General features: G+C 36.9%; 1 protein-coding gene across 1 annotated transcript in view; it reads right to left on the bottom strand.

The window, feature by feature from the left end:
- CFAP53 (cilia and flagella associated protein 53) overlaps nucleotides 1-25,387 on the bottom strand; it is an 86,403-nt gene that overhangs the window by 44,571 nt on the left and 16,445 nt on the right. Inside the window, exons 3-4 of the mRNA XM_053700403.1 lie at nucleotides 23,121-23,350; nucleotides 9,884-10,057 (exon numbers count right to left, since the gene is read on the bottom strand). Coding sequence (XP_053556378.1) covers nucleotides 9,884-10,057; nucleotides 23,121-23,350 — 404 coding nt within the window. The remainder of the gene's footprint in view (nucleotides 1-9,883; nucleotides 10,058-23,120; nucleotides 23,351-25,387) is intronic.

The raw sequence follows: 25,387 nt of genomic DNA on the forward strand, positions 1-25,387 counted from the left end.
TTAATTGTTTTGCAAAGGACATGATAACAAAATAAACGTTTTATTTAAACTGTCATTTTGTTAGCATTTTTTACATTTCATTGCAGTCAAGAGACACATCCACTTAAAAGTTTGAGGAAATGCATCTAGTGTTTTCTGTTGTTGTTAATTAAAGGGACAGTCAACTCCAAAGTTTTGATTGTTTAAAAAGATAGATAATCCCTTTATTACCCATTCCCCAGTTTCGCATAACCAACAGTTATATTAATACATTTTTAACCTCTGTGATTACCTTGTATCTAAGCCTCTTTTGACAGCCCCCTGATCACATGGCTATTTATTTATTTATCTTGAACCTTTGGCAATTTTTCTAAGGCAAGAACTAGAGGGCATCAGACTTGGTAAACATAATGTGAAAATCTCATTATACGCAGATGATATAATCCTGTTCCTATATAACATCCCTGAATGGCACGGATTTCAAGAGGTTCAACAGATAAAGTATTTAGGTTTGAACCTTAGTAAAAATACTAATAAATGGTACAAGCTTAATTATAGGGAAATATTCGAGAAATTGCCTCAGGAGCTAGCGAAATGGAATATGTATAAGTTATCATTATTAGCGAAGATCATGCTAATCAAAACAATAATTTTAACCAAAATTCTGTTTTTACTACAAAATCTACCATTATTTATAGAGAAGGTAAATGTACTTAAATATAACAAAATCGTAGCACAATTTTTATGGAACAATAATAAATTACGATTAGCAATGGGTAAATTGTCACAGCGTAGGAAAGATGGGGGTCTTGCGCTCCCGAGTCTTAAATATTATAACTTGGTAGCATTGGTAAAATTTGTTGTAGATTGGCTGGTTGAGGGGCATTATGTAACATATTATAAGCTTGAGTCAGAAATAATAGCCCCTTTTGATCTTAAAGGGACACTGAACCCAATTTTTTTCTTTTGTGATTCAGATAGAGCATGCAATTTTAAAAAACTTTCTAATTTACTCCTATTATCAATTTTTCTTCGTTCTCTTGCTTTCTTTATTTGAAAAAGAAGGCATCTAAGCTATTTTTTTAGTTCAGGACCATGGAAAGCACTTGTTTATTGATAGGTGAATTTACCCACCAATCAGCAAGAACAACACAGTGTGTTCACCAAAAATGGGCCGGCATCTTAACTTACATTCTTGTATTTCAAATAAAGATACCAAGAGAATGAAAAGAATTTGATAATAGGAGTAAATTAGAAAGTTGCTTAAAATTGCCTGCTCTATCTGAATCACGAAAGAAAAAATTTGGGTTAAGTGTCCCTTTACGGTAGCCCTACATATTGAATGGAAAAAAAATTCATAGTACTGTTAGTGAATTGTTGACATTTGCTAATATTATTTTGGCATGGCAGAAATACTGTATTCTCTTGAATAAACAATTCCGAATATCCCACTATTGCCCAATAGTGGGTATGTCTGATTTCTCAACAGGCTTATATGATCAGGTTTTCAAAGTGTGGAAGGAGAAAGGCTTAATTTACTGGACTCAGCTTAAACAAGAGGGTACAGATAATATACAATCAATTGCAGAAATAGTGACTTAATTTCTTCTGTCCACAAAATTTTTTTATGCATATTTACAGACCAGGAGCTATTTTAACTAACAATGCCATATATACAGTACAGAGTGGGCTTGGCAGGAGATAAGGGTCAGGACTTAAATTATACAAAGGAGGGATAAGATAAATCACAGTATGGTACAATATATTGATGGTTAAATCTGGGGCAACGCAACTAGAGAATATTAAAGTTTATTTGAATACGTTTTTCCCTCAAGTACAGACACAAGATGTTCAAAAATGTCTTAACATGGAAGCTGCTACAGTGGTTTGTAGCTGGAGGGAATCACAATTCAAATGATTGAATAATTATTATTTAACCCCTGATAGAATAAACAAATGGGCAGATATATCACTACGATGTAAATGCTATAAATGTAGGGCAGATAAAGCTGACATTATGTATTGTCTTTGGTTCTGCCCGAAAATTATACAATTTTGGGGGAAAGTGAACTTCTGGCTCAACAAATTTTTACGCGTTAAAATTTCCCTCTCTCCAGCCAATGTTTTTTTGCTTCATGATGAATGTGAATATAAAAGTGATAAACTCCTCATTAATTTAACTATTATGGCAGCACATAATATAATACTTAGAAACTGGAAGCCTGTTGAAGCTCCAAGTTTAAAAGAATTAATAAACAGCATGAATATACAGATGACCACTGAGTTACTTGATATTAAAGGAACACTAAACCCATTTTTTTCTTTCATGATTTAGAAAGAGCATGCAATTTTAAACATCTTTCTAATTTACTTCTATTATCTAATTTGTTTCATTATCTTGATATCCTTTGCTGAAAAGCATATCTATATATGCTCAGAAGCAGCTGATTGGTGGCTTCACATATATGCCTCGTGTGATTGGCTCACCCATGTGGATTGTTATTTCTTAAACAAAGGATATCTAAAAAAGGAAGCAAATTAGATAATAGAAGTAAATTGGAATGTTGTTTAAAATTGCATTCTCTACTTGAATCATGAAAGAACATTTTTGGGTTTAGTGTCCCTTTAAGCCTTGCTCTGAAAAAAGACTTAAGCTTTCTTCTCTAAATAGTTAAATATAATCAGGGAATGGCACAAATTCAATTTATCCTCCCCATACAAAATGTCCCGAGTTCATTTTACTCATATTAAAAAAATTTCCTCCCACAACAGTGGGGGTTGGTGCGACCTTAGTGACATTTATCAAGATTGGGGGGGACCGGTGGTTGGGGGTGAGCGAGGAGGGGGGGTTCCTTTTTTTTTTTTTTTTGTCTTGAGTTAGCGGTTGGCTTTGTAATTTTTGTCTGATCCAGGTAATAATTCAAAAGGATGTGTTTCTTGATAGTTATTAATGAGTACAACTAATGTTAAGGGTATCGCTTAGAGATATATAGGTTATAGATATAACAGATAAAATGGTATATGCTCTTTGTTTTTTTGGTTATAATCAAATCAGATACCTCCAGATGGTATGGTAGATTAAAAGTAGAGTGGAAGGTGGTATCTGATAATGTTCATAATACTTATATGGTAATAGAAGTACAATAAGTACTAGGGCCTTGTTGTATAGCCAATCTTTGTGGAGCTGTGTCTCTGAACGAGATAACTGTAAATGTTTTTTTGTGTTTTACACTATTTTGTCTCTGTTATATTGTACATTTAATAAAAATGATTGAAATTTAAAAAAAACATAATTTATGCTTACCTGATAAATTTATTTCTCTTGTAGTGTGTTCAGTCCACGGGTCATCCATTACTTATGGGATATATTCTCCTTCCCAACAGGAAGTTGCAAGAGGATCACCCAAGCAGAGCTGCTATATAGCTCCTCCCCTCACATGTCATATCCAGTCATTCGACCGAAACAAGACGAGAAAGGAGAAACTATAGGGTGCAGTGGTGACTGGAGTTATAATTTTAAAATTTAGAACCTGCCTTAAAAAGACAGGGCGGGCCGTGGACTGAACACACTACAAGAGAAATAAATTTATCAGGTAAGCATAAATTATGTTTTCTCTTATTAAGTGTGTTCAGTCCACGGGTCATCCATTACTTATGGGATACCCATACCAAAGCTAAGTACACGGATGATGGGAGGGACAAGGCAGGAACATTAAACAGAAGGAACCACTGCCTGTAGAACCTTTCTCCCAAAACCAGCCTCCGAAGAAGCGAAAGTGTCAAATTTGTAAAATTTGGAAAAAGTATGAAGTGAAGACCAAGTTGCAGCCTTGCAAATATGTTCAACAGAGGCCTCATTCTTAAAGGCCCAGGTGGAAGCCACAGCTCTAGTAGAATGAGCTGTAATTCTTTCAGGAGGCTGCTGTCCAGCAGTCTCATAGGCTAAACGTATTATGCTACGAAGCAAAAAAGAGAGAGAGGTAGCCGAAGCCTTTTGACCTCTCCTCTGTCCAGAGTAAACGACAAACAGAGAAGAAGTTTGTCTAAAATCTTTAGTTGCCTGTAAGTAGAACTTCAGAGCACGGACCACGTCTAGATTATGCAAAAGACGTTCCTTCTTTGAAGAAGGATTAGGACATAATGATGGAACAACAATCTCTTGATTGATATTCCTGTTAGAAACAACCTTAGGCAAAAACCCAGGTTTAGTACGCAGTACTACCTTGTCTGAATGAAAGATCAGATAAGGAGAATCACAATGTAAGGCAGATAACTCAGAGACTCTTCGAGCCGAGGAAATAGCCATCAAAAACAAAACCTTCCAAGATAAAAGCTTAATATCAATGGAATGAAGGGGTTCAAACGGAACACCCTGAAGAACTTTAAGAACCAAGTTTAAGCTCCACGGAGGAGCAACAGCTTTAAACACAGGCTTAATTCTAGCCAAAGCCTGACAAAAGGCCTGGACATCTGGATTCTCTGCCAGACGTTTGTGTAAAAGAATAGACAGAGCTGAAATCTGTCCCTTTAGCGAACTAGCGGATAAACCCTTTTCTAAACCCTCTTGTAGAAAAGCCAATATCCTAGGAATCCTAACCTTACTCCATGAGTAACTCTTGGATTCGCACCAATATAAATATTTACACCATATCTTATGGTAAATTTTTCTGGTCACAGGTTTCCGAGCCTGTATTAATGTATCAATAACCGAATCCGAAAACCCACGCTTTGATAGAATCAAGCGTTCAATTTCCAGGCAGTCAGCCTCAGAGAAATTAGGTTTGGATGGTTGAAAGGACCCTGAAGTAGAAGGTCCTGCCTCAGAGGAAGAGACCATGGTGGACAGGACGACATGTTCACTAGGTCTGCATACCAGGTCCTGCATGGCCACGCAGGCGCTATCAGAATCACCGATGCCCTCTCCTGTTTGATCCTGGCAATCAGTCGAGGTAGCAACGGAAATGGTGGAAACACATAAGCTATGTTGAAAACCCAAGGGGCTACTAATGCATCTACCAGCACCGCTCCCGGGTCCCTGGACCTGGATCCGTAACAAGGAAGCTTCGCGTTCTGGCGAGATGCCATGAGATCCAGATCTGGTTCGCCCCAACGACGAATCAGTTGAGCAAATACCTCCGGGTGAAGTTCCCACTCTCCCGGATGAAAATTCTGGTGACTTAGGAAATCCGCCTCCCAGTTCTCTATGCCTGGGATGTAAATCGCTGACAGGTGGCAAGAGTGAGACTTTGCCCAGCGAATTATCTTCGAAACTTCCAACATCGCTAGGGAACTCCTGGTTCCCCCTTGATGATTGATGTAAGCCACAGTCGTGATATTGTCCGACTGAAATCTGATGAACCTCAGTCTTGCTAACTGAGGCCAAGATAGAAGAGCATTGAATATTGCTCTTAATTCTAGAATGTTTATTGGAAGGAGTTTCTCCTCCTGAGTCCACGAACCCTGAGCCTTCAGGGAATTCCAGACTGCTCCCCAGCCTAGAAGGCTGGCATCCGTTGTTACAATCGTCCAATCTGGTCTGCGAAAGGTCATTCGTTTGGACAGATGAACCGGTGACAACCACCAGAGAAGAGAATCTCTGGTCTCCTGGTCCAGATTTAGCAAAGGGGACAGATCCGAGTAATCCCCGTTCCATTGATTGAGCATGCATAGTTGCAGCGGTCTGAGATGCAGGCGCGCAAATGGCACTATGTCCATTGCCGCGACCATTAAGCCGATTACCTCCATGCACTGAGCTACTGATGGGTTTGGAATGGAATGAAGGACACGGCAAGCATTGAGAATCTTTAATAACCTGGACTCCGTCAGGTAAATCTTCATCTCTACAGAATCTATAAGAGTCCCTAGAAAAGGGACCCTTGTGAGTGGTACAGAGAACTCTTTTCCACGTTCACTTTCCACCCATGCGACCTCAGAAATGCAAGAACTATCTCTGTATGAGACTTTGCATTCTGAAAACTTGACGCTTGTATCAGAATGTCGTCTAGGTACGGAGCCACCGCTATGCCTCGTGGTCTTAGTACCGCCAGAAGTGAGCCCAGAACCTTCGTAAAAATTCTCGGGGGCCGTGGCTAACCCAAAGGGAAGAGCCACAAACTGGTAATGCCTGTCTAGAAAGGCAAACCTTAGGTACCGATAATGATCTTTGTGAATCGGTATGTGAAGGTAAGCATCCTTTAAGTCCACTGTGGTCATGTATTGACCCTCTTGGATCATGGGTAGGATGGTTTGAATGGTTTCCATCTTGAACGATGGTACCCTTAGGAATTTGTTTAAGATCTTTAAGTCCAAGATTGGCCTGAAGGTTCCCTCTTTTTTGGGAACCACAAATAGATTTGAGTAAAATCCTTGTCCCTGTTCCGATCGCGGAACTGAGTGGATCACTCCCATGATTAAGAGGTCTTGTACACATTGTAGAAATGCCTCTCTCTTTACTAGGTTTGTTGATAACCTCGAAAGATGGAACCTCCCTTGTGGAGGAGAGGTTTTGAAATCCAGAAGGTATCCCTGAGATATAATCTTCAACGTCCAGGGATTCTGCACATCTCTTGCCCAAGCCTGGGCGAAGAGAGAAAGCCTGCCCCCCACTAAATCCGTCTCCGGATAGGGGGCCCTGTCTTCATGCTGTCTTAGGGGCGGAAGTAGGCTTTCTGGCCTGCTTGCCCTTGTTCCATGACTGGTTGCCTTTCCAACCCTGTCTGTAACGAGCAGTAGTTCCTTCCTGTTTTGGAGCGGAGGAAGTTGATGCTGCTCCTGCCTTGAAGTTACGAAAGGTACGAAAATTAGACTGTTTGGCCTTTGGCTTGGCCCTGTCCTGAGGAAGGGCGTGGCCCTTACCTCCCGTAATGTCAGCAATAATTTCCTTCAAGCCGGGCCCGAATAAGGTCTGCCCTTTGAAAGGAATGTTAAGTAGCTTAGACTTGGAAGTTACATCCGCTGACCAGGATTTAAGCCAGAGCGCTCTGCGCGCCTGTATGGCGAATCCGGAATTTTTAGCCGTAAGTTTGGTTAGATGTACTACGGCATCTGAAACAAACGCATTAGCTTGCTTAAGGGTTCTAACTCTGCGCAAAGCCTCATCCAATGGCTCTGTGCGAATCGCCTCTTCCAGAGACTCAAACCAGAATGCTGCTGCAGCCGTGACAGGCGCAATGCATGCAAGAGGCTGCAAAATAAAACCCTGTTGAACAAACATTTTCTTAAGATAACCCTCTAACTTTTTATCCATTGGATCTGAGAAAGCACAGCTATCCTCCACCGGGATAGTGGTACGCTTGGCTAAAGTAGAAACTGCTCCCTCCACCTTAGGGACCGTCTGCCATAAGTCTCGTGTGGTGGCGTCTATAGGAAACATTTTTCTGAATATCGGGGGAGGGGAAAAAGGCACACCGGGTCTATCCCACTCCTTACTAATAATTTCTGTAAGTCTTTTTGGTATAGGAAAGACGTCAGTACACATCGGTACCGCATAGTATCTATCCAACCTACATAATTTCTCTGGGATTGCCACCGTGTCACAATCGTTCAGAGCCGCTAATACCTCTCCTAGTAACACACGGAGGTTCTCAAGCTTAAATTTAAAATTTGAAATTTCTGAATCCGGTCTCCCCGGATCAGAACCGTCACCGACAGAATGAAGCTCACCGTCCTCATGTTCTGCAAATTGTGACGCAGTATCAGACATGGCTCTCGTGTCATCAGCGCGCTCTGTCCTTAACCCAGAGCTATCGCGCTTGCCCCTGAATTCGGGCATATTATATAATACTTCTTTCATAACATTAGCCATATCATGTAAAGTGATTTGTAAGGGCCTAGATGTACTAGGCGTCTCAATTCTACGCATCTCCCGAGCGGGAGACGCAGGTACTGACACGTGAGGAGAGTTAGGCGGCATAACTTCCCCCTCGTTGTCTGGTGATAGTTTCTCTATCGGTACAGATTGACTTTTATTCAAAGCAATATCAATACAATTGGTACACATCGTTCTATTGGGCTCCACATTGGCTTTTGAACATGATGAACAAACAGTTTCCTCTGAATCAGACATGTTTAAACAGATTTAGCAATGAAACTAGCAAGCTTGGAAATCACTTTCAATAAGTTTACAAGCAATATAAAAAACGCTGCAGCGCTTTAAAAATACAGATATAATTAAAACAATTCTTAACAAGAAGTGTAAAATTAGCAGAGGATTCCACCCATTAGCAAAAGGATGATTAACCCCTCAATACCCAAAACGGATAAAACGGATATCAATTAAGATTTAACGCTTTTAATCACAGTCAAGCACACTGCCACAGATCTGCTGTGACTGATTACCTCCCTCAAAAATGACTTTTGCAGACCCCTGTGCTCTCTTGAGACGTCCTGGATCAAAGAGGAAGAAGCAGGAAGACTGTGCTAGAATTTTAACTGCGCAACAAGGCGCTAAAACAAGGTCCCTCCCACTCCTATCACAACAGTGGGAGCCCTGATATAACGGTTTCCATGCAGAAAATATATGTCAGCCATGTGGAAAAAAATCATGCCCAAGAGATTTATCACCAAAGTACCTCACAAAAACGAATAACATGCCAGTAAACGTTTTATTAAAAAATAACATTTTCCAATGTCATGCAAAGTTATCACTAAGCCTGCTACCAGTCGTTACCACTGCAGATAAGGCTTAAGTATTATTTCAGTTTTAACAGTATTTTCTCAGTCAAATTCTAGTCCCTAGAAAATAACTTGACTGCGCATACATTTATCAGCCTGATACCAGTTGCCACTACTGCATTTAAGGCTGTACTTACATCATACGGTAACAGCAGTATTTTCTTAGTCAATTCCATTCCCAGAAAATAAAGTACTGCACATACCTCATTTGCGGAGGACCCCGCATGCTATACCCAGTTTCTGAAGTTACCCCACTCCTCAGAATGTCGAGAACAGCCAGTGGATCTTAGTTACGCCTGCTAAGATCATAGAAAAAAAACGCAGGCAGTTCCTTCTTCCAAATACTGCCTGAGATAGAAAAACAGCACACTCCGGTGCCATTTAAAATAACAAACTTTTGATTGAAGAATAATTAAGTAAAAACTCCAGCTCCTCTCGCGACCTCCTTCTTTGTTGAGGGTTGCAAGAGAATGACTGGATATGACATGTGAGGGGAGGAGCTATATAGCAGCTCTGCTTGGGTGATCCTCTTGCAACTTCCTGTTGGGAAGGAGAATATATCCCATAAGTAATGGATGACCCATGGACTGAACACGCTTAACAAGAGAAATTTTTTTTTTTTATTTATTTATTTATCTATTGACTTGAATTTTAGCCATTTAGTGCAGTGTCATCCACAACCCATGGAAGAGAGCACAAGGTTATCTATATGGCCCACATGAACTAGCAGTCACCTGTTGTGAAAAGCTAATAAAAATGCATGTGATAAGAGGCTGTCTATAGTGGCTTAGAAACAAGCAGAAATTTAGAGGGTTAAATGTTATAAAGTATATTAATGTAACAATGTTGGTTGTGCAAAATTAGGGAATGGGTAGTAAAGGGATTATCTATCTTTTTAAACAACAATTTTGGTGCTGACTGCCCATTTAAGGAAGAATATAAATGAGCTCTTGCACTCATCAAGCAATCACTGTGTAAAATGTTGCAGGTTTAAGCTTCAAAATCTGCAAGACCCCCTTCCCCCTCTCTGGGGCAGTGGAAAAAGCACAGTTTTCAAAGTTTATAAAAGCAAATTTGATGATAGAAGTATAATGGGATTATTGTTAAAAATTATGTGCTCTATATGAATCATGAAAGAAAAAAATAAATAAAATCGGGTTTTCAGTGCCCTTAATGTCCTTATAAATTGTGATTTTAATATCCCTTTAACTGCAGATATGCCGGTGCTAACCTATACTGTTGTTCCCGTTTTGCAGACACCAGAGCGAGTCTTTCCTGCTCTCTCTTCTCTCTCAGACTTTTGACTCTCTCTCTCATTTTCGCCTGTCTCTCCAGAGTTGTTTCTTCCATAGATTCCATTTCCTTAATGTACTGAATTTCTTCTGTCTCTAGTAAGTCTCTGAGCCTGAAGCAAATTGAGAAAAGATGTTTTTTTTTATTGTTATTTATAATAAACAATAGTTTAGATTACTGTACCGCAAACCGTGCAGTCGTGCATAGAAAACTTGCAATTATCAGGCCATAGAAAATGAAAGAGATTTTTACTGTTGTACATTTAATTGGAACTAAATTCCTAAGAGCAGTGAATATGACCTAATTTCTAAATTGCTAGTAATAAACCGAGGACACATTTAAAAGGGAACATTTATTATATAATTACAAAAACAAATAGCTACAAGCTCTTTTCACCGATCTTTAAAGAAAGCTACAAAACAATTTTCTTTTACGCACAAACTATAGTGAGTTATTTATTCAGGTTTTAATACTTTAATACTATTGTTGCTTTATAACATACACATTTACTGGAAAGCATAAAACATACTGATGATGAATATAGGATGAAAATATATTGTTTCAGTTTCTATTATAGCATAAGTAAAGAATTATATGAGATTATGAGATTGGTTGCAAAACAAAGCAGTCTCGGTCTTATAAAATAGTTATGCATCAGTATTTTTTTTTGCTTTTGGTGCATATAAATGTACTTCTATTGTGAAATGTATTTCATTCTCTTGGTATCCTTTGTTGAAGAGCATATATGCTCAGGAGTGAGCACGTTTTGCGACTATATGGCAGCAATGTATAACATTGTTAGAAACATTGCTATAAACACTGCTGCCGTATAGTGCATAAGACACTTGATGTGCTCTTCAACAAAGGATACAAATAGAATAAAGTCAATTTGAAATGATCTAAGGTCTTTTGAGGCGCATGACTGCTCCGTTTAGTAGACTATGCATATTGTTTCTTTACAACTGTCTGACAGCTAGGCCCAGACCTCTCTCCTCATCCCAGCCTCTTCCTGCCTAACACTAGGTGGCATGTCATGTGACTTGAGTTAGCACACTAGAGGCTATATTACGCGCGCTAACTGTAGCATGAAAGCGATATCGTTTTTTTTTTTCAAATTCACTTGAACATAATTAGGATTTACACTTGTCTGGTTAACCCAACTTCAGTAAAAAAGTTATAAGGGCTCAAAGATATATGGTATACAGGTGTTAAAAAATGGGCGGCAAAGGGCTTTACTATATATATATATATATATGCACAGATGTATTTATGTGTTTTACTGTATATGTAATGTACACAATTAACTTTTTTCAATGTTCTTCACTTATAGGATAGTGTACTTTTTATTGTAAATATATATTTCTATATTTATCTATATATACCTATACCTGTATATCTATTTCTATAGATATATAGGTATAGATACATATTTTACATGAACAGTATCAGATATATATAAAGAAATCTATATTTAATAATAAATGTACATTATTTACTATGTGAAGAACATAGGAATGTAAAATATGAGTAAAGAGCGCCTGGGTTCACACTTTAGGACTAACGTGGTCGGGTTAGCGCACATGAGGAATTGCTATCTTTAATGCATGTTATTGAAATATAAAATATTAAAAAATATTAATAAAAAATATTTAAAATTATTATACATACTGTAAAATATATATATTCTATGAATTATAGTCCTAAATTGCGAACCCCGATGCATGTTACGCATATTTTACATTCCTATGTTCTTCACATAGCAAAATAATGTATTTTTTATTATTAAATATATATATATATATATATATATATATTTCGATATATATCTGATATTGTTATTATAAAATATATGTCTATACCTACCTATATATCAATAGGAATAGATATACAAGTATAGGTTTATATAGATATATATATAAAAATATGTATTTACAATAAAAAGAACATTGTTCTCTATTTGAAGAACATTGGAATTTGAAATATTCAAGATGAATGTTGCGTTTAGTGCACTTGAATAAACCCGATCAGGTTAGTGCGCGAGTATGGGTGTTAGTTTGTTTTCCAGTTTGCGCAATATATTGAATAAGACTTTGCCAAATCTATCTTTTAGCACAAGTCGGTTTCACTTTTTACGAGTGGAATCCAATGCACTCAAAAAGCCTCCGTCTAGCGAAGTTAACGTGCAAGTGGGAGCACAAAGTAGCGATCCACTTGTAATCTAGCCCTGTGTAACGTACAAGCAGCAAGGGACTAAGATTTGAGGGTTGCCATACCTTGGGGCTTCTTTTGATCTGAGCTCATTTTGAGCATATGGCATATAATAAAATATTTTTTTGTTCCATCTAACAGAGAGTATTTTAAAATATAATTTTATTTATTATTCTTGCTTTTTATTTTTTCAAAACAGATTTTCTGTTGCAGGACTTGCGAATGCTTTTTCTTATTATCCGATAAAAACAAGTACTGCTAAATGCTAGTTTTCATTTCAATACATTTTATAGATTTTATTTAAAAGGGGCATAAAACACAAATATTTTTTTCAAGATTCAAAAAGAGCATAGCATTTTAAATAACTTTCCAATTTACCATTATCAAATTTGCTTATTTACGTTGGTATGATTTGTTGAAAGAGAAGTAATGCACTACTGGGAGCTAGCTGAACACATCAGGTGAGCCAATTGCATTTATGTGCAGCCACCAATCAGCAGCTTGCTCCCCGTAGTATATTGCCGCTCCTGAGACTACCTAGGTATGCTTTTCACTAAAGAATACCAAGAGAAAATTAGGCAAATTTGTTAACTGAAGTAAATTGGAAAGTTGTTTAAAATTACATGATCTGCTTGAATTGTTAAATTTTCATTTTGACCTTATTGTCCCATTAAAGGAAAATAAATGTCATATCTCATTTCTCACTCTCTTCCCCGAACTTCCATTCTTACCACTCATCACCACACTCACAGTGTACAATTTTTTTTATTATATAAGTAGGTGATGTTTTGTATGTAAGGTTGTATGTGTATGTAGATCTGTGTGTGTGTGAGAATGTATGTAAGGTTGTATGTGTATGTAGATCTGTGTGTGTGTGTGTGTGTGAATGTATGTAAGGTTGTATGTGTATGTAGATCTGTGTGTGTGTGAATGTATGTAATGTTGTATGTGTATGTACATGTGTGTGTGTGAATGTATGTAAGGTTGTATGTGTATGTAGATCTGTGTGTGTGTGAATGTATGTAATGTTGTATGTGTATGTACATGTGTGTGTGTGTGAATGTATGTAAGGTTGTATGTGTATGAAGATGTGTGTATGAATGTGTGTAAGGTTGTATGTGTATGTACATGTGTGTGAATATATGTAAGGTTGTATGTGTATGTACATGTGTGTGTGTGAATGTATGTAAGGTTGTATGTGTATGTACATGTGTGTGTGAATGTATGTAAGGTTATATGTGTATGTACATGTGTGTGTGTGTGTGTGAATGTATGTAAGGTTGTATGTGTATGTAGATGTGTGTATGAATGTATGTAAGGTTGTATGTGTATTTACATGTGTGTGTGTGAATGTATGTAAGGTTGTATGTGTATGTACATGTGTGTGTGAATGTATGTAAGGTTGTATGTGTATGTAGATGTGTGTGTGTGAATGTATGTAAGGTTGTATGTGTATGTACATGTGTGTGTGTGAATGTATGTAAGGTTGTATGTGTATGTACATGTCTGTGTGAATGTATGTAAGGTTGTATGTGTATGTACATGTGTGTGTGAATTTATGTAAGGTTGTATGTATATGTACATGTTTGTGTGTGTGTGAATGTATGTAAGGTTGTATGTGTATGTACATGTGTGTGTGTGAGAATGTATGTAAGGTTGTATGTGTATGTACATGTGTGTGTGTGAATGTATGTAAGGTTGTATGCGTATGTACATGTGTGTATGTGTGAATGTATGTAAGGTTGTATGTGTATGTACATGTGTGTGTGTGTGTGAATGTATGTAAGGATGTATGTGTATGTACATGTGTGTGTGTGAATGTATGTAAGGTTGTATGCGTATGTACATGTGTGTATGTGTGAATGTATGTAAGGTTGTATGCGTATGTACATGTGTGTGTGTGAATGTATGTAAGGTTGTATGTGTATGTACATGTGTGTGTGTGAATGTATGTAAGGTTGTATGTGTATGTACATGTGTGTGTGTGAATGTATGTAAGGTTGTATGTGTATGTAGATGTGTGTATGAATGTATGTAAGGTTGTATGTGTATGTACATGTGTGTGTGTGTGAATGTATGTAAGGTTGTATGTGTATGTACATGTGTGTGTGTGTGAGAATGTATGTAAGGATGTATATGTATGTACATGTGTGTGTGTGAATGTATGTAAGGTTGTATGTGTATGTACATGTGTGTGTGTGTGTTTATTGTCACGGATACCGGACTGCAGGGGTTAAACTCCTACCCCCCTTGTTTCTCAGCGGTTTTGGGCTCCTTGGAAGAAACCTTGATCTCCCAAAGCTTTGGTTTCCCTTGTTTTCATCTGTCAACCTGATCTTAAAAGAGCTGGTCTCTGACCGACCTATCTCTCTCCGCCCGGCCAGGCTCCTGGAACTACCGACCGGCCGACGCATCAAGCAGCCACCAGGCACCTTTACCTCCGGCTGCCTCAGAGATGGCCAGTTGCCGAAGATGAGCTTCAGGGAGAACCGGGGATTCCAAGCCCTATTCAGCAGACCGCCCTTCGGCTGGCCGACCCCATGGAACCACCGGCCGCATCAGCTCGGATCCTCGGTCTCCTTTAACCCAGGTCGCTCCAGCGGTACTTTGCCACAGAGCTCCATGGGAAGGGCAAGAGACAGGGTGATTGACGGAAGGGACTTGTGTGTGTGTGAGAATGTATGTAAGGTTGTATGTGTGTGAATGTATGCAAGGTTGTATGTGTATGTGGATGAATGTATGTAAGGTTGTATGTGTATGTACATGTGTGTGTGTGAGAATGTACGTAAGGTTGTATGTACATCTGTGTGAATATATGTAAGGTTGTATGTGTATGTACATGTGTGTGTGTAAATGTATGTAAGATTTTTGTGATCTGTGGGGTGACAGTAGAGCGCTGGTACAAAGGAGATACCACACACTTACAAAATGAGAAGATCCTTTGTTCTTCTCAGTGTTGTTTAAGTGAAAAGGGGAGTGGGGTAAGTGCGCTAAAAAAGCTAAAGGTATCAGAACAAAGTTTAATTTTTCTTAATGATTATTAGTATTACATTAATATTTGAAGTATTATTTATGTTTTGCTATGTTAAACAGTGGTGAAAAAAATAAGATGTGATCTTCGAAATATATGCTAAAATAAAAATAAAAATTAGCTAATAAAACAAATGTTGAGAGAAAATGTTGTTCTTTAAATTTTATGTGCTAAAATTAGGAGTGGATTTAAACTTCTCTAAGTGATATCATAAAAAAGTAACTAGAAATGTTGCTAAAAAAGGTAATGTGAAAAAATGTATCGTTAACAGTGTTTAAAATTTATTATGTGTGAAAACTTCTTATATAGGGTTATACGGTACTAAGAGACTGAGTAGTAAAAAGTGGAATATCAATAGCAATATTTGAGATTATATATTTATGGGTCCAGAACTAAAAATAGCAGGTTCCAAGGGACCAATCAGATAGCCCTTATATAGTAAATGCACACAGATGTAAAGAATCTTACATATTTATTATCCATTAAAAGTTTTACAATATAACAATTAGAAAGGGGACGTCTCCCCAATTGCACAGCCTAAAATTTCTCTAAAATCATAAAAATCTAAAACAGACTTAAATAAAACGATCTCTGTAATTGTCAGCAAATATTCAAAAACTATATATCATATAAGCACGGTTGAATTTTAAATTGTGAACTCTCGTAATGATAGATTCGTTATCCGGAGTGAGTTTTTTTATCACCTTAAAATTATTTGTGAATAGTACAGAGTCTCTATGCAAGTTCCGTAATAGATTGTGATGACACACAGAGGTATGTTTTCTAGGGGTGATTACACACTCCCTTCAATTGTGGTTAAGACAAATTTTAAAGCTTACTTTTTCTGAATCCTGGAAGAGCTTCAGGAGCCTGTGTCCGCCGGCTATCTCTCAGCCGAGTCAGCACGCCGCATGGATCTTGGCGTCTGACGTCACCGGTAAATCCGCCGGTTGTCAAAAACAGAAAAAATTCTCAGCTGGAGTGTATGTTGTATCCAGGTATGATTTGGGAGACAAGTTCTTTGTGAGCCAGTAGAAATTGCACCCTGCACCTAGTGTCAATGCACGCAGGGATAGGTTAGACTCAGATATTGATGATTCAAAACGTAGCAGAATAACCCGGGTTACCTCAGATATTGATTAAAAGTTGATTTGGGATTCAGATGTCATCATCTGTAATAGGCACAGTCACTTAGATCGACGCGTTTCACTCACCAGGGAGCTTTATCAAGATGCAGGTGACTGGCAAAAGGTGTTCTTAAGTAGGCTGTGGATAATTCTGATTGGTCCTTTTCAGATGCTTTTTTGTAAAGGTGGAATTACAGGTGTTTTCTTCATACGGGTATCGTACTCCTTATACATGCTCAGAGACTTAAGGTGGAAATCTTTAAACTCAAAAGAAGACTTTTAAACTTTTTAATGCAGTTCTTTTTCTGGTGCTTAAGACATTTTTCTTATTGGTTTCCTGTTGTTTTAAATGTCAAATGGTTGTTTTCAAACCAACAAATACTGGTTTTTATTCTAACTACATGTTCTATATCATATAATTACTTACACTATACATTAAAAATCAAATTTTAATCCATTGTAACTAATAATGTCCCTCCTATAAGGACATAACAGCTGTTCATGAAAATGTATTACTTAGAATATTTACATCTGTTTTGCATAAGGTATAACTACATATTCTCAAATTGTTATTTTTGTAAGTTACATCGCTGTACACAGTGATTAACCACTCAAAGGGCATTAAAGCCATAGACATGTTTCTCAGCTCTGACCCACTTATGACAGACCAACATAGGTCCTTTATTTTGAAAAGTATTAAATATATACTAGAAAATAACTACTCTTTTAACGAGAAATTCTATCTCCAAGTAGAGGGCACGGCCATGGGCACAAGTTTTGCACCTAGCTATGCCAATATGTTTATGGGTGCATGGGAATCCCAGTTCTTTGATAGCTATGGTGCAAACCTTGTGCTCTATAAAAGGTACATTGATGACCTTCTGATAGTGTGGAGGGGGACAGAACAAGAACTACAAATTATGTTTAAAGAAATGAATAACAACACTTGGGGTCTAAACTTTACATATAACTACAGTAAAGACTCAATAGTATTTCTAGATCTAGAGATTATGAGGGTGGAAAATAAATTGGAAACAAAAACCCATTTCAAAAAGGTCGACTGCAGCAATTACATACACGCAAACAGCTGCCACTTGGACGTATGGAAAAAGAGTATCCCAATAGGGCAATATTTACGTAGGAAGAACTGCTCTAGGATAGCAGACTTTGAACAGCAGTCTGAGATCCTATTAGAAAGATTCAAAGCTAGGGGTTATCAAAACGATATCACAGAGAAAGCCATAGAAAGAGCAAAAAATACGGATAGGGAGTCTCTATTAATGTACAAAGAAAGACCAAGGGAAAACAATACCGATAAAATAAAGATTCCATTTATAACAGATTACAGTATTGACCAGAATATTATAAAAAAAGCAATAAAAAACACTGGCATCTTCTTAAAGAAGACGATGTATTAGGTGAAAAAATCTCTGATAACCCCGTATTTATATTCAAAAAAATTGCCAATTTAAAGACACTTTTAGTCCCGAGTGAACTGAAAAAAACAAAGAAAATTATTTTTAAACAAAAAGATCTAACAGGTAAAAATATTATGGGATTCTTTCCCTGCTATTCATGCAAGGCCTGTAGTCATAGTAGTAAAGTGAAGAATATCGAAATCAATAATGTTACAAAACCCCTCATTATTCAAGATATCATAAGATGTACCAATAAAAATATAATTTACGTCTTAAAGTGCTCCTGTAATCTTTTTTACTTTGGAGAAACTACAAGAATGGTAAGGGACCGCATAAGAGAGCACATTGGCAATATCAAAAATGGTAAGGACGACACTCACCTATACAAACATTTTAAAACAGTTCACAAAGGCAACACTAAACACTAAAGAAAGTACATAAACATTGGAGAGGTGGGAATATAGAGAAAAAATTGTTGATAAAGGAAGCTGAACTGATCTATAAATATGATACTCTACACCCTAAAGGCCTGAACTCTGAACTAGACCTCTCACCTTTTCTCTTCGAATTATAATAGAATTAACAGAAAGTGTTAAAATGACTCCAATCTATCACACAAACCTTAACTTACAAAAATAACAATTTGAGAATATGTAGTTATACCTTATGCAAAACAGATGTAAATATTCTAAGTAATACATTTTCATGAACAGCTGTTATGTCCTTATAGGAGGGACATTATTAGTTACAATGGATTAAAATTTGATTTTTAATGTATAGTGTAAGTAATTATATGATATAGAACATGTAGTTAGAATAAAAACCAGTATTTGTTGGTTTGAAAACAACCATTTGACATTTAAAACAACAGGAAACCAATAAGAAAAATGACTTAAGCACCAGAAAAAGAACTGCATTAAAAAGTTTAAAAGTCTTCTTTTGAGTTTAAAGATATCCACCTTAAGTCTCTGAGCATGTATAAGGAGTATGATACCCGTATGAAGAAAACACCTGTAATTCCACCTTTACAAAAAAGCATCTGAAAAGGACCAATCAGAATTATCCACAGCCTACTTAAGAACACCTTTTGCCAGTCACCTGCATCTTGATAAAGCTCCCTGGTGAGTGAAACGCGTCGATCTAAGTGACTGTGCCTATTACAGATGATGACATCTGAATCCCAAATCAACTTTTAATCAATATCTGAGGTAAACCGGGTTATTCTGCTACGTTTTGTATCATCAATATCTGAGTCTAACCTATCCCTGCGTGCATTGGCACTAGGTGCAGGGTGCAATTTCTACTGGCTCACAAAGAACTTGTCTCCCAAATCATACCTGGATACAACATACACTCCAGCTGAGATTTTTTTCTGTTTTTGACAACCGGCGGATTTACCGGTGACGTCAGACGCCAAGATCCATGCGGCGTGCTGACTCGGCTGAGAGATAGCCGGCGGACACAGGCTCCAGAAGCTCTTCCAGGATTCAGAAAAAGTAAGCTTTAAAATTTGTCTTAACCACAATTGAAGGGAGTGTGTAATCACCCCTAGAAAACATACCTCTGTGTGTCATCACAATCTATTACGGAACTTGCATAGAGACTCTGTACTATTCACATATAATTTTAAGGTGATAAAAAAACTCACTCCGGATAACGAATCTATCATTACGAGAGTTCACAATTTAAAATTCAACCGTGCTTATATGATATATAGTTTTTGAATATTTGCTGACAATTACAGAGATCGTTTTATTTAAGTCTGTTTTAGATTTTTATGATTTTAGAGAAATTTTAGGCTGTGCAATTGGGGAGACGTCCCCTTTCTAATTGTTATATTGTAAAACTTTTAATGGATAATAAATATGTAAGATTCTTTACATCTGTGTGCATTTACTATATAAGGGCTATCTGATTGGTCCCTTGGAACCTGCTATTTTTAGTTCTGGACCCATAAATATATAATCTCAAATATTGCTATTGATATTCCACTTTTTACTACTCAGTCTCTTAGTACCGTATAACCCTATATAAGAAGTTTTCACACATAATAAATTTTAAACACTGTTAACGATACATTTTTTCACATTACCTTTTTTAGCAACATTTCTAGTTACTTTTTTATGATATCACTTAGAGAAATTTAAATCCACTCCTAATTTTAGCACATAAAATTTAAAGAACAACATTTTCTCTCAACATTTGTTTTATTAGCTAATTTTTATTTTTATTTTAGCATATATTTCGAAGATCACATCTTATTTTTTTCACCACTGTTTAACATAGCAAAACATAAATAATACTTTAAATATTAATGTAATACTAATAATCATTAAGAAAAATTAAAAACTTTGTTCTGATACCTTTAGCTTTTTTAGCGCACTTACCCCACTCCCCTTTTCACTTAAATGTATGTAAGGTTGTATGTGTATGTACATGTGTGTGTAAATGTATGTAAGGTTGTAAGTGTATGTACATCTGTGTGAATGTATGTGTGTGTGTGAGAGAATGTATGTAAGGTTGTAGGTGTATGAATGTATGTAAGGTTGTATGTGTATGTACATGTATGTGTGTGTACATGCGTGTGTGAATGTATGTAAGGTTGTATGTGTATGTACATCTGTGTGAATGTATGTGTGTGTGTGAGAGAATGTATGTAAGGTTGTATGTGTATGAATGTATGTAAGGTTGTATGTGTATGTACATGTATGTGTGTACATGCGTGTGTGAATGTATGTAAGGTTGAATGTGTATGTACATGTGTGTGTGAATGTATGTAAGGTTGTATGTGTATGTACATCTGTGGGTATGCATGTAAAGTTGTATGTGTATGTACATGTGTGGGTATGTATGTAAGGTTGTATGTGTATGTACATGTGTGTATGAATGTATGTAAGGTTGTATGGGTATGTACATGTGTGTGTGAGAATGTATTTAAGGTTGTATGTGTGTGTGTATGTATGTAAGGTTGTATGTGTATGTACATGTGTGTGTGAATGTATGTAAGGTTGTATGTGTATGTACATCTGTGGGTATGAATGTAAGGTTGTATGTGTATGTATATGTGTGGGTATGTATGTAAGGTTGTATGAACATGTGTGTATAAATGTATGTAAGGTTGCATGTGTATGTACATGTGTGTGTGTGAGAATGTATGTAAGGTTGTATGTGTATGTACATGTGTGTGTGTGAGAATGTATGTAAGGTTGTATGTGTGTGTATGTATGTAAGGTTGTGTGTGTGTGTGTGTATGTATGTAAAGTTGTATGTGTGTGTATGTATGTATGTAAGGTTGTGTGTGTGTGTGTATGTATGTAAGGTTGTATGTGTGTGTATGTATGTATGGTTGTGTGTGTGTATGTATGTAAGGTTGTGTGTGTGTAAATGTATGTAAGGTTGTATGTGTATGTACATGTGTGTTTATGTAAGGTTGTATGTGTATCTATGTATGTAAGGTTGTGTGTGTGTGTGTATGTATGCAAGGTTGTATGTGTATGTATGTATGTAAGGTTGTGTGTGTATGTATGTAAGGTTGTGTGTATGTATGTAAGGTTGTATGTGTGTGTGTGTATGTATGTATGTAAGGTTGTGTGTGTGTGTGTGTATGTATGTAAGGTTGTATGTGTGTGTATGTATGTAAGGTTGTGTGTGTGTAAATGTATGTAAGGTTGTATGTGTATGTACATGTGTGTGTATGTAAGGTTGTATGTGTATGTATGTATGTAAGGTTGTGTGTGTGTGTGTATGTATGTAGGGTTGTATGTGTATGTATGTATGTATGTATGTAAGGTTGTGTGTGTGTGTATGTATGTATGTAAGGTTGTATGTGTATGTACATGTGTGTGTATGTAAGGTTGTATGTGTATGTATGTATTTAAGGTTGTGTGTGTGTATGTATGTAAGGTTGTATGTGTATGTATGTATGTAAGGTTGTGTGTGTGTGTATGTATGTAAGGTTGTATGTGTATGTATGTATGTATGTAAGGTTGTGTGTGTGTGTATGTATGTAAGGTTGTATGTGTATGTACATGTGTGTGTGAATGTACTGTATGTATGCATATCTCATTTGTAGGCCTGTGCATTAGGAAGCTTCTTTAATGTGTTGCACCTTCACAAGTAAAGATCTGCCTCTGTAAAGAGCTGTGAGCTGCCTCCTTCTTACGCATTTGGCAGCAAACAAAGCTGCTGAATGCTCAGGCTTAGTAATTTGTGCAAAACATATGTTTTTAAAATAATTAAAAAATAAAAAACACAATTTTTTTGTACTTCTGCGCAATTGTACACATCACTCGTAGTGGATTGTTGTAACTACACAGTTAAAATTACTTTTATTAACCTGCTCATGCAGAGGATACCTCAACGTATCACTCTGATAACGTATGCGTTTCCCATTTCCTAGTTACAACTTCTTTCAATGAAAGATTGGAATAAAATCCATAAAAATACCACAAAGGTCTACTTTATGCCTTAATGTACACATATATGTGTTTTTACTCAATCTTAAATAAATGTCACAGTTATAGGTGGTTTTATTCATTCAAATAGCAGTTCTTGAAATGCATTGGAATGGCCCAGAAAGAGAAGTCAAAAAACACCTGAGTTGTATACAATATGTGCCCAGACTCTAATGGATTGGAATGAAGGCCATTAATGGAGAATATATACATTGTATGAAAATATCCTCTTTCATATAACACAATAAAAACACATAAAATTGACTGTTGCCACTCAGAAATACTAAATAAATGTCAACTTAAAGTGAAAGTAAATCCTAGGGTTTTACAAACACTAGGATTTACTAATGAAACAAATAAAAGGGCACTTTCATTCATGAAGTATAAGATACTTCATGTAGAAAGCTCCTTTGTTTGATTCAATCGATCGCCGCTCTAAGCTCCTACAGCAGCCCACGGCTAAAAAATATTTTGGCTACGAGGTGACGTTTTCACCTCTTAGCCAATAGCCGTGCGGTAAATCCGGCTTGGCGCCCATGGGAGCCAAATTTTTTTTAGCCATGCGCTGCTGTAGGAGCTAAGAGCGGCGATCGGTTGAATCAAATAAAGGAGCTTTCTACATGAAGTATCTTATACTTCATGAATGAAAGTGCCCTTTATTTGTTTCAATAGTAAATCCTAGCGTTTGTAAAACGCTAGGATTTACTTTCACTTTAAATAAAATCTATAATAAAATAAATCTAATAGTTTAAATGTTTTTCAGTTACTTTTATAAATATTCATGTAAGGCTTAATATTTTTGACCATTTTAAAAATATAAAAGGCTTGCATCCTACTTTTTATCTACTCCAATTGTTACTATGTCAGATAGATAGATAGATAGATGGATAGATAGACAGACACTATTCCAATAAAAAAAGCTAAATCTATTTATTACCTGTCTCGCCTTTCTTCTATGTGCATTTTGTATTCACGCATGGTCTCATAGACCTTCCTCTGTACCATGTTGTGTAGTATTTTATGGTCAGTAACCTTCTCCCATTTGCCTTTAACAGTTTTATCTTTGTCCTCCTTGGTGTAGACCAACATGTCATTAATAAAATCCTCCCGACGCCTTCTTTCCGTAATCAAAAAATCCATTGGTCTGGCTGAAGGAAACTTGGCTTTCTACATGGCAAAGAATATATGTTATTGTATAGTCAACTGACTCGCTAAAGCTCTCAGTGAAGAAATAGCACAGCAAAATACCAATGGGCAAATTATTTAACACTTCCCTACAAGGCACCACTCTCCCCTAGCGATTACAACATGTGTTAAACTTCCCAATAGTTTCTCAATATGATCTTAGAGCTAACAAGAGAAGCCTTTTGTCTTAAACATACAATTTAACCCATATCATCCCCATTTTCTGTGATACCACTAGAATGAAGAGACTCACTGAGTAAAGCCTTTGTGACTACTGGGAGCTGGCTGACAGCCAATAGCAAGAGGCACATATTTTCAGCCACCAATCAGCAGCTTCTGACCCTACATAAGTGTATTTTTCACTAAAGGATACAAAGAAAACAAAACAGATTAGATAATATAAATAAATTGGAAAGTTATTCCCATTTTGGTATATTTCACCACCAACTGCGTTCAAATAAAAAAATTGGTACTTTTTTCACAAACTTTGGGTTTCTCACAGAAATTATTTACATACTGCTTGTGCAATCATGACAGAAATGTTTGTAAAAGTTTCTCTGGGATCCCCTTTGTTCAGAAATAGCAGACATATATGGCTTTGTCATTGCTTTTTGGTAATTAGAAGGCCGCTAATTACAGCTGCGCACCACACTTCTATTATTCCCGGCAGTGAAAGGGTTAATTAGGAAGCTTGTAAGGTTAATTTTAGCTTTAGTATAGAGAGTAGCCCTCCCCCTGACACTTCCTACCCCCTGATCCCTCCCAAGCAGCTCTCTTCCCTACCCCACTGGTAACCCCCATCCTAGGTACTGGCAGACAGTCTGCCAGTATGAAAATATAAGCCTTTAATTTTTTTCATGTTTTTTTTTCTTGTTTCTATATATTTTCTGCAGTGTAGGATCCCCCCTTACCCACCAACCTCACTGATACCCCCCAAACAGCTCTCTAAATCTCCCCCCTCTAACTGTTAGGCACCATCTTAAGTACTGGCAGCTGTCTGCCAGTACCTATAAACTGCTCCTTTAAAAAAAAAAAAAATATATATATATATATATATATGTATATATTTATTTTATTTTATTATTTGTTTCTTATTTCTGTAGTGTAGTGTCCCCCTACCTCCCCCCCCCCACCCACAATCTTTAGTTAGGGCTCCCACATGCCCCAGATCCCTTTTTCTGTAGCGTAGCTGCCCCTACCACCCTGTCCTTTAATTTAATTTTTGACGTAGCGTAGGGCCCTCCCACTCCCTCTCGCCTCCCCTGCTGGGCCCTCCACACCTCCCGCCAGCGCCAGGAATGATCGTTAAAGAAGGTGACACACACAGTCTATAAGGATCAGGCATCTGCCCTCATATGAAGCCATATGATTGCTCTCCGGCTCCATATGTGACAGATGGCTGGAGTTTCAAGAGCTTAACAGTCGAGAGTGCTGGAGCATATATATATATTTTTATATATATATATATATATATATATATACATGCATAAGAGGTTCCAGTGAACAGAGGCACTCGCCGTTAAGGTGAACAAAAGTGTTTTTATTCTATCACATTAGAATTAAAACACTTTTGTTCACCTTAACGGCGAGTGCCTCTGTTCACTGGAACCTCTTATGCATACTTAGAACTTGGGAGCACCCCGACGCTGCAATTTAATAGCGAGTGCTGGTACTATTGGATTTATATATATATATATATATATATATATATATATATATATATATATATATATATATATATATATACATATACACACACGTCTTGCAGTACGATAGGCAAAGTACTGCAAGACGTATATATACGTCCTTTTGGGTGAAGGGGTTAAAGGGACAGTAAACACATTGTAATTACAAGGCATTTCTGTTATGTTGCTAAAGGATAACATTTCAACCAACTAAACATTTTTAAAATAAGTTAACATTCTTTTTACTCCAATAGTTTTTCAATATCCGAACGCCACCCACCATTTACTTTATTAGGAGGAGACAATCATTGCTTTAGTCTGCAGACAACAAGGC

This window comes from Bombina bombina, chromosome 2 (assembly GCF_027579735.1).
Source record: "Bombina bombina isolate aBomBom1 chromosome 2, aBomBom1.pri, whole genome shotgun sequence".
Taxonomy (NCBI): domain Eukaryota; kingdom Metazoa; phylum Chordata; class Amphibia; order Anura; family Bombinatoridae; genus Bombina; species Bombina bombina.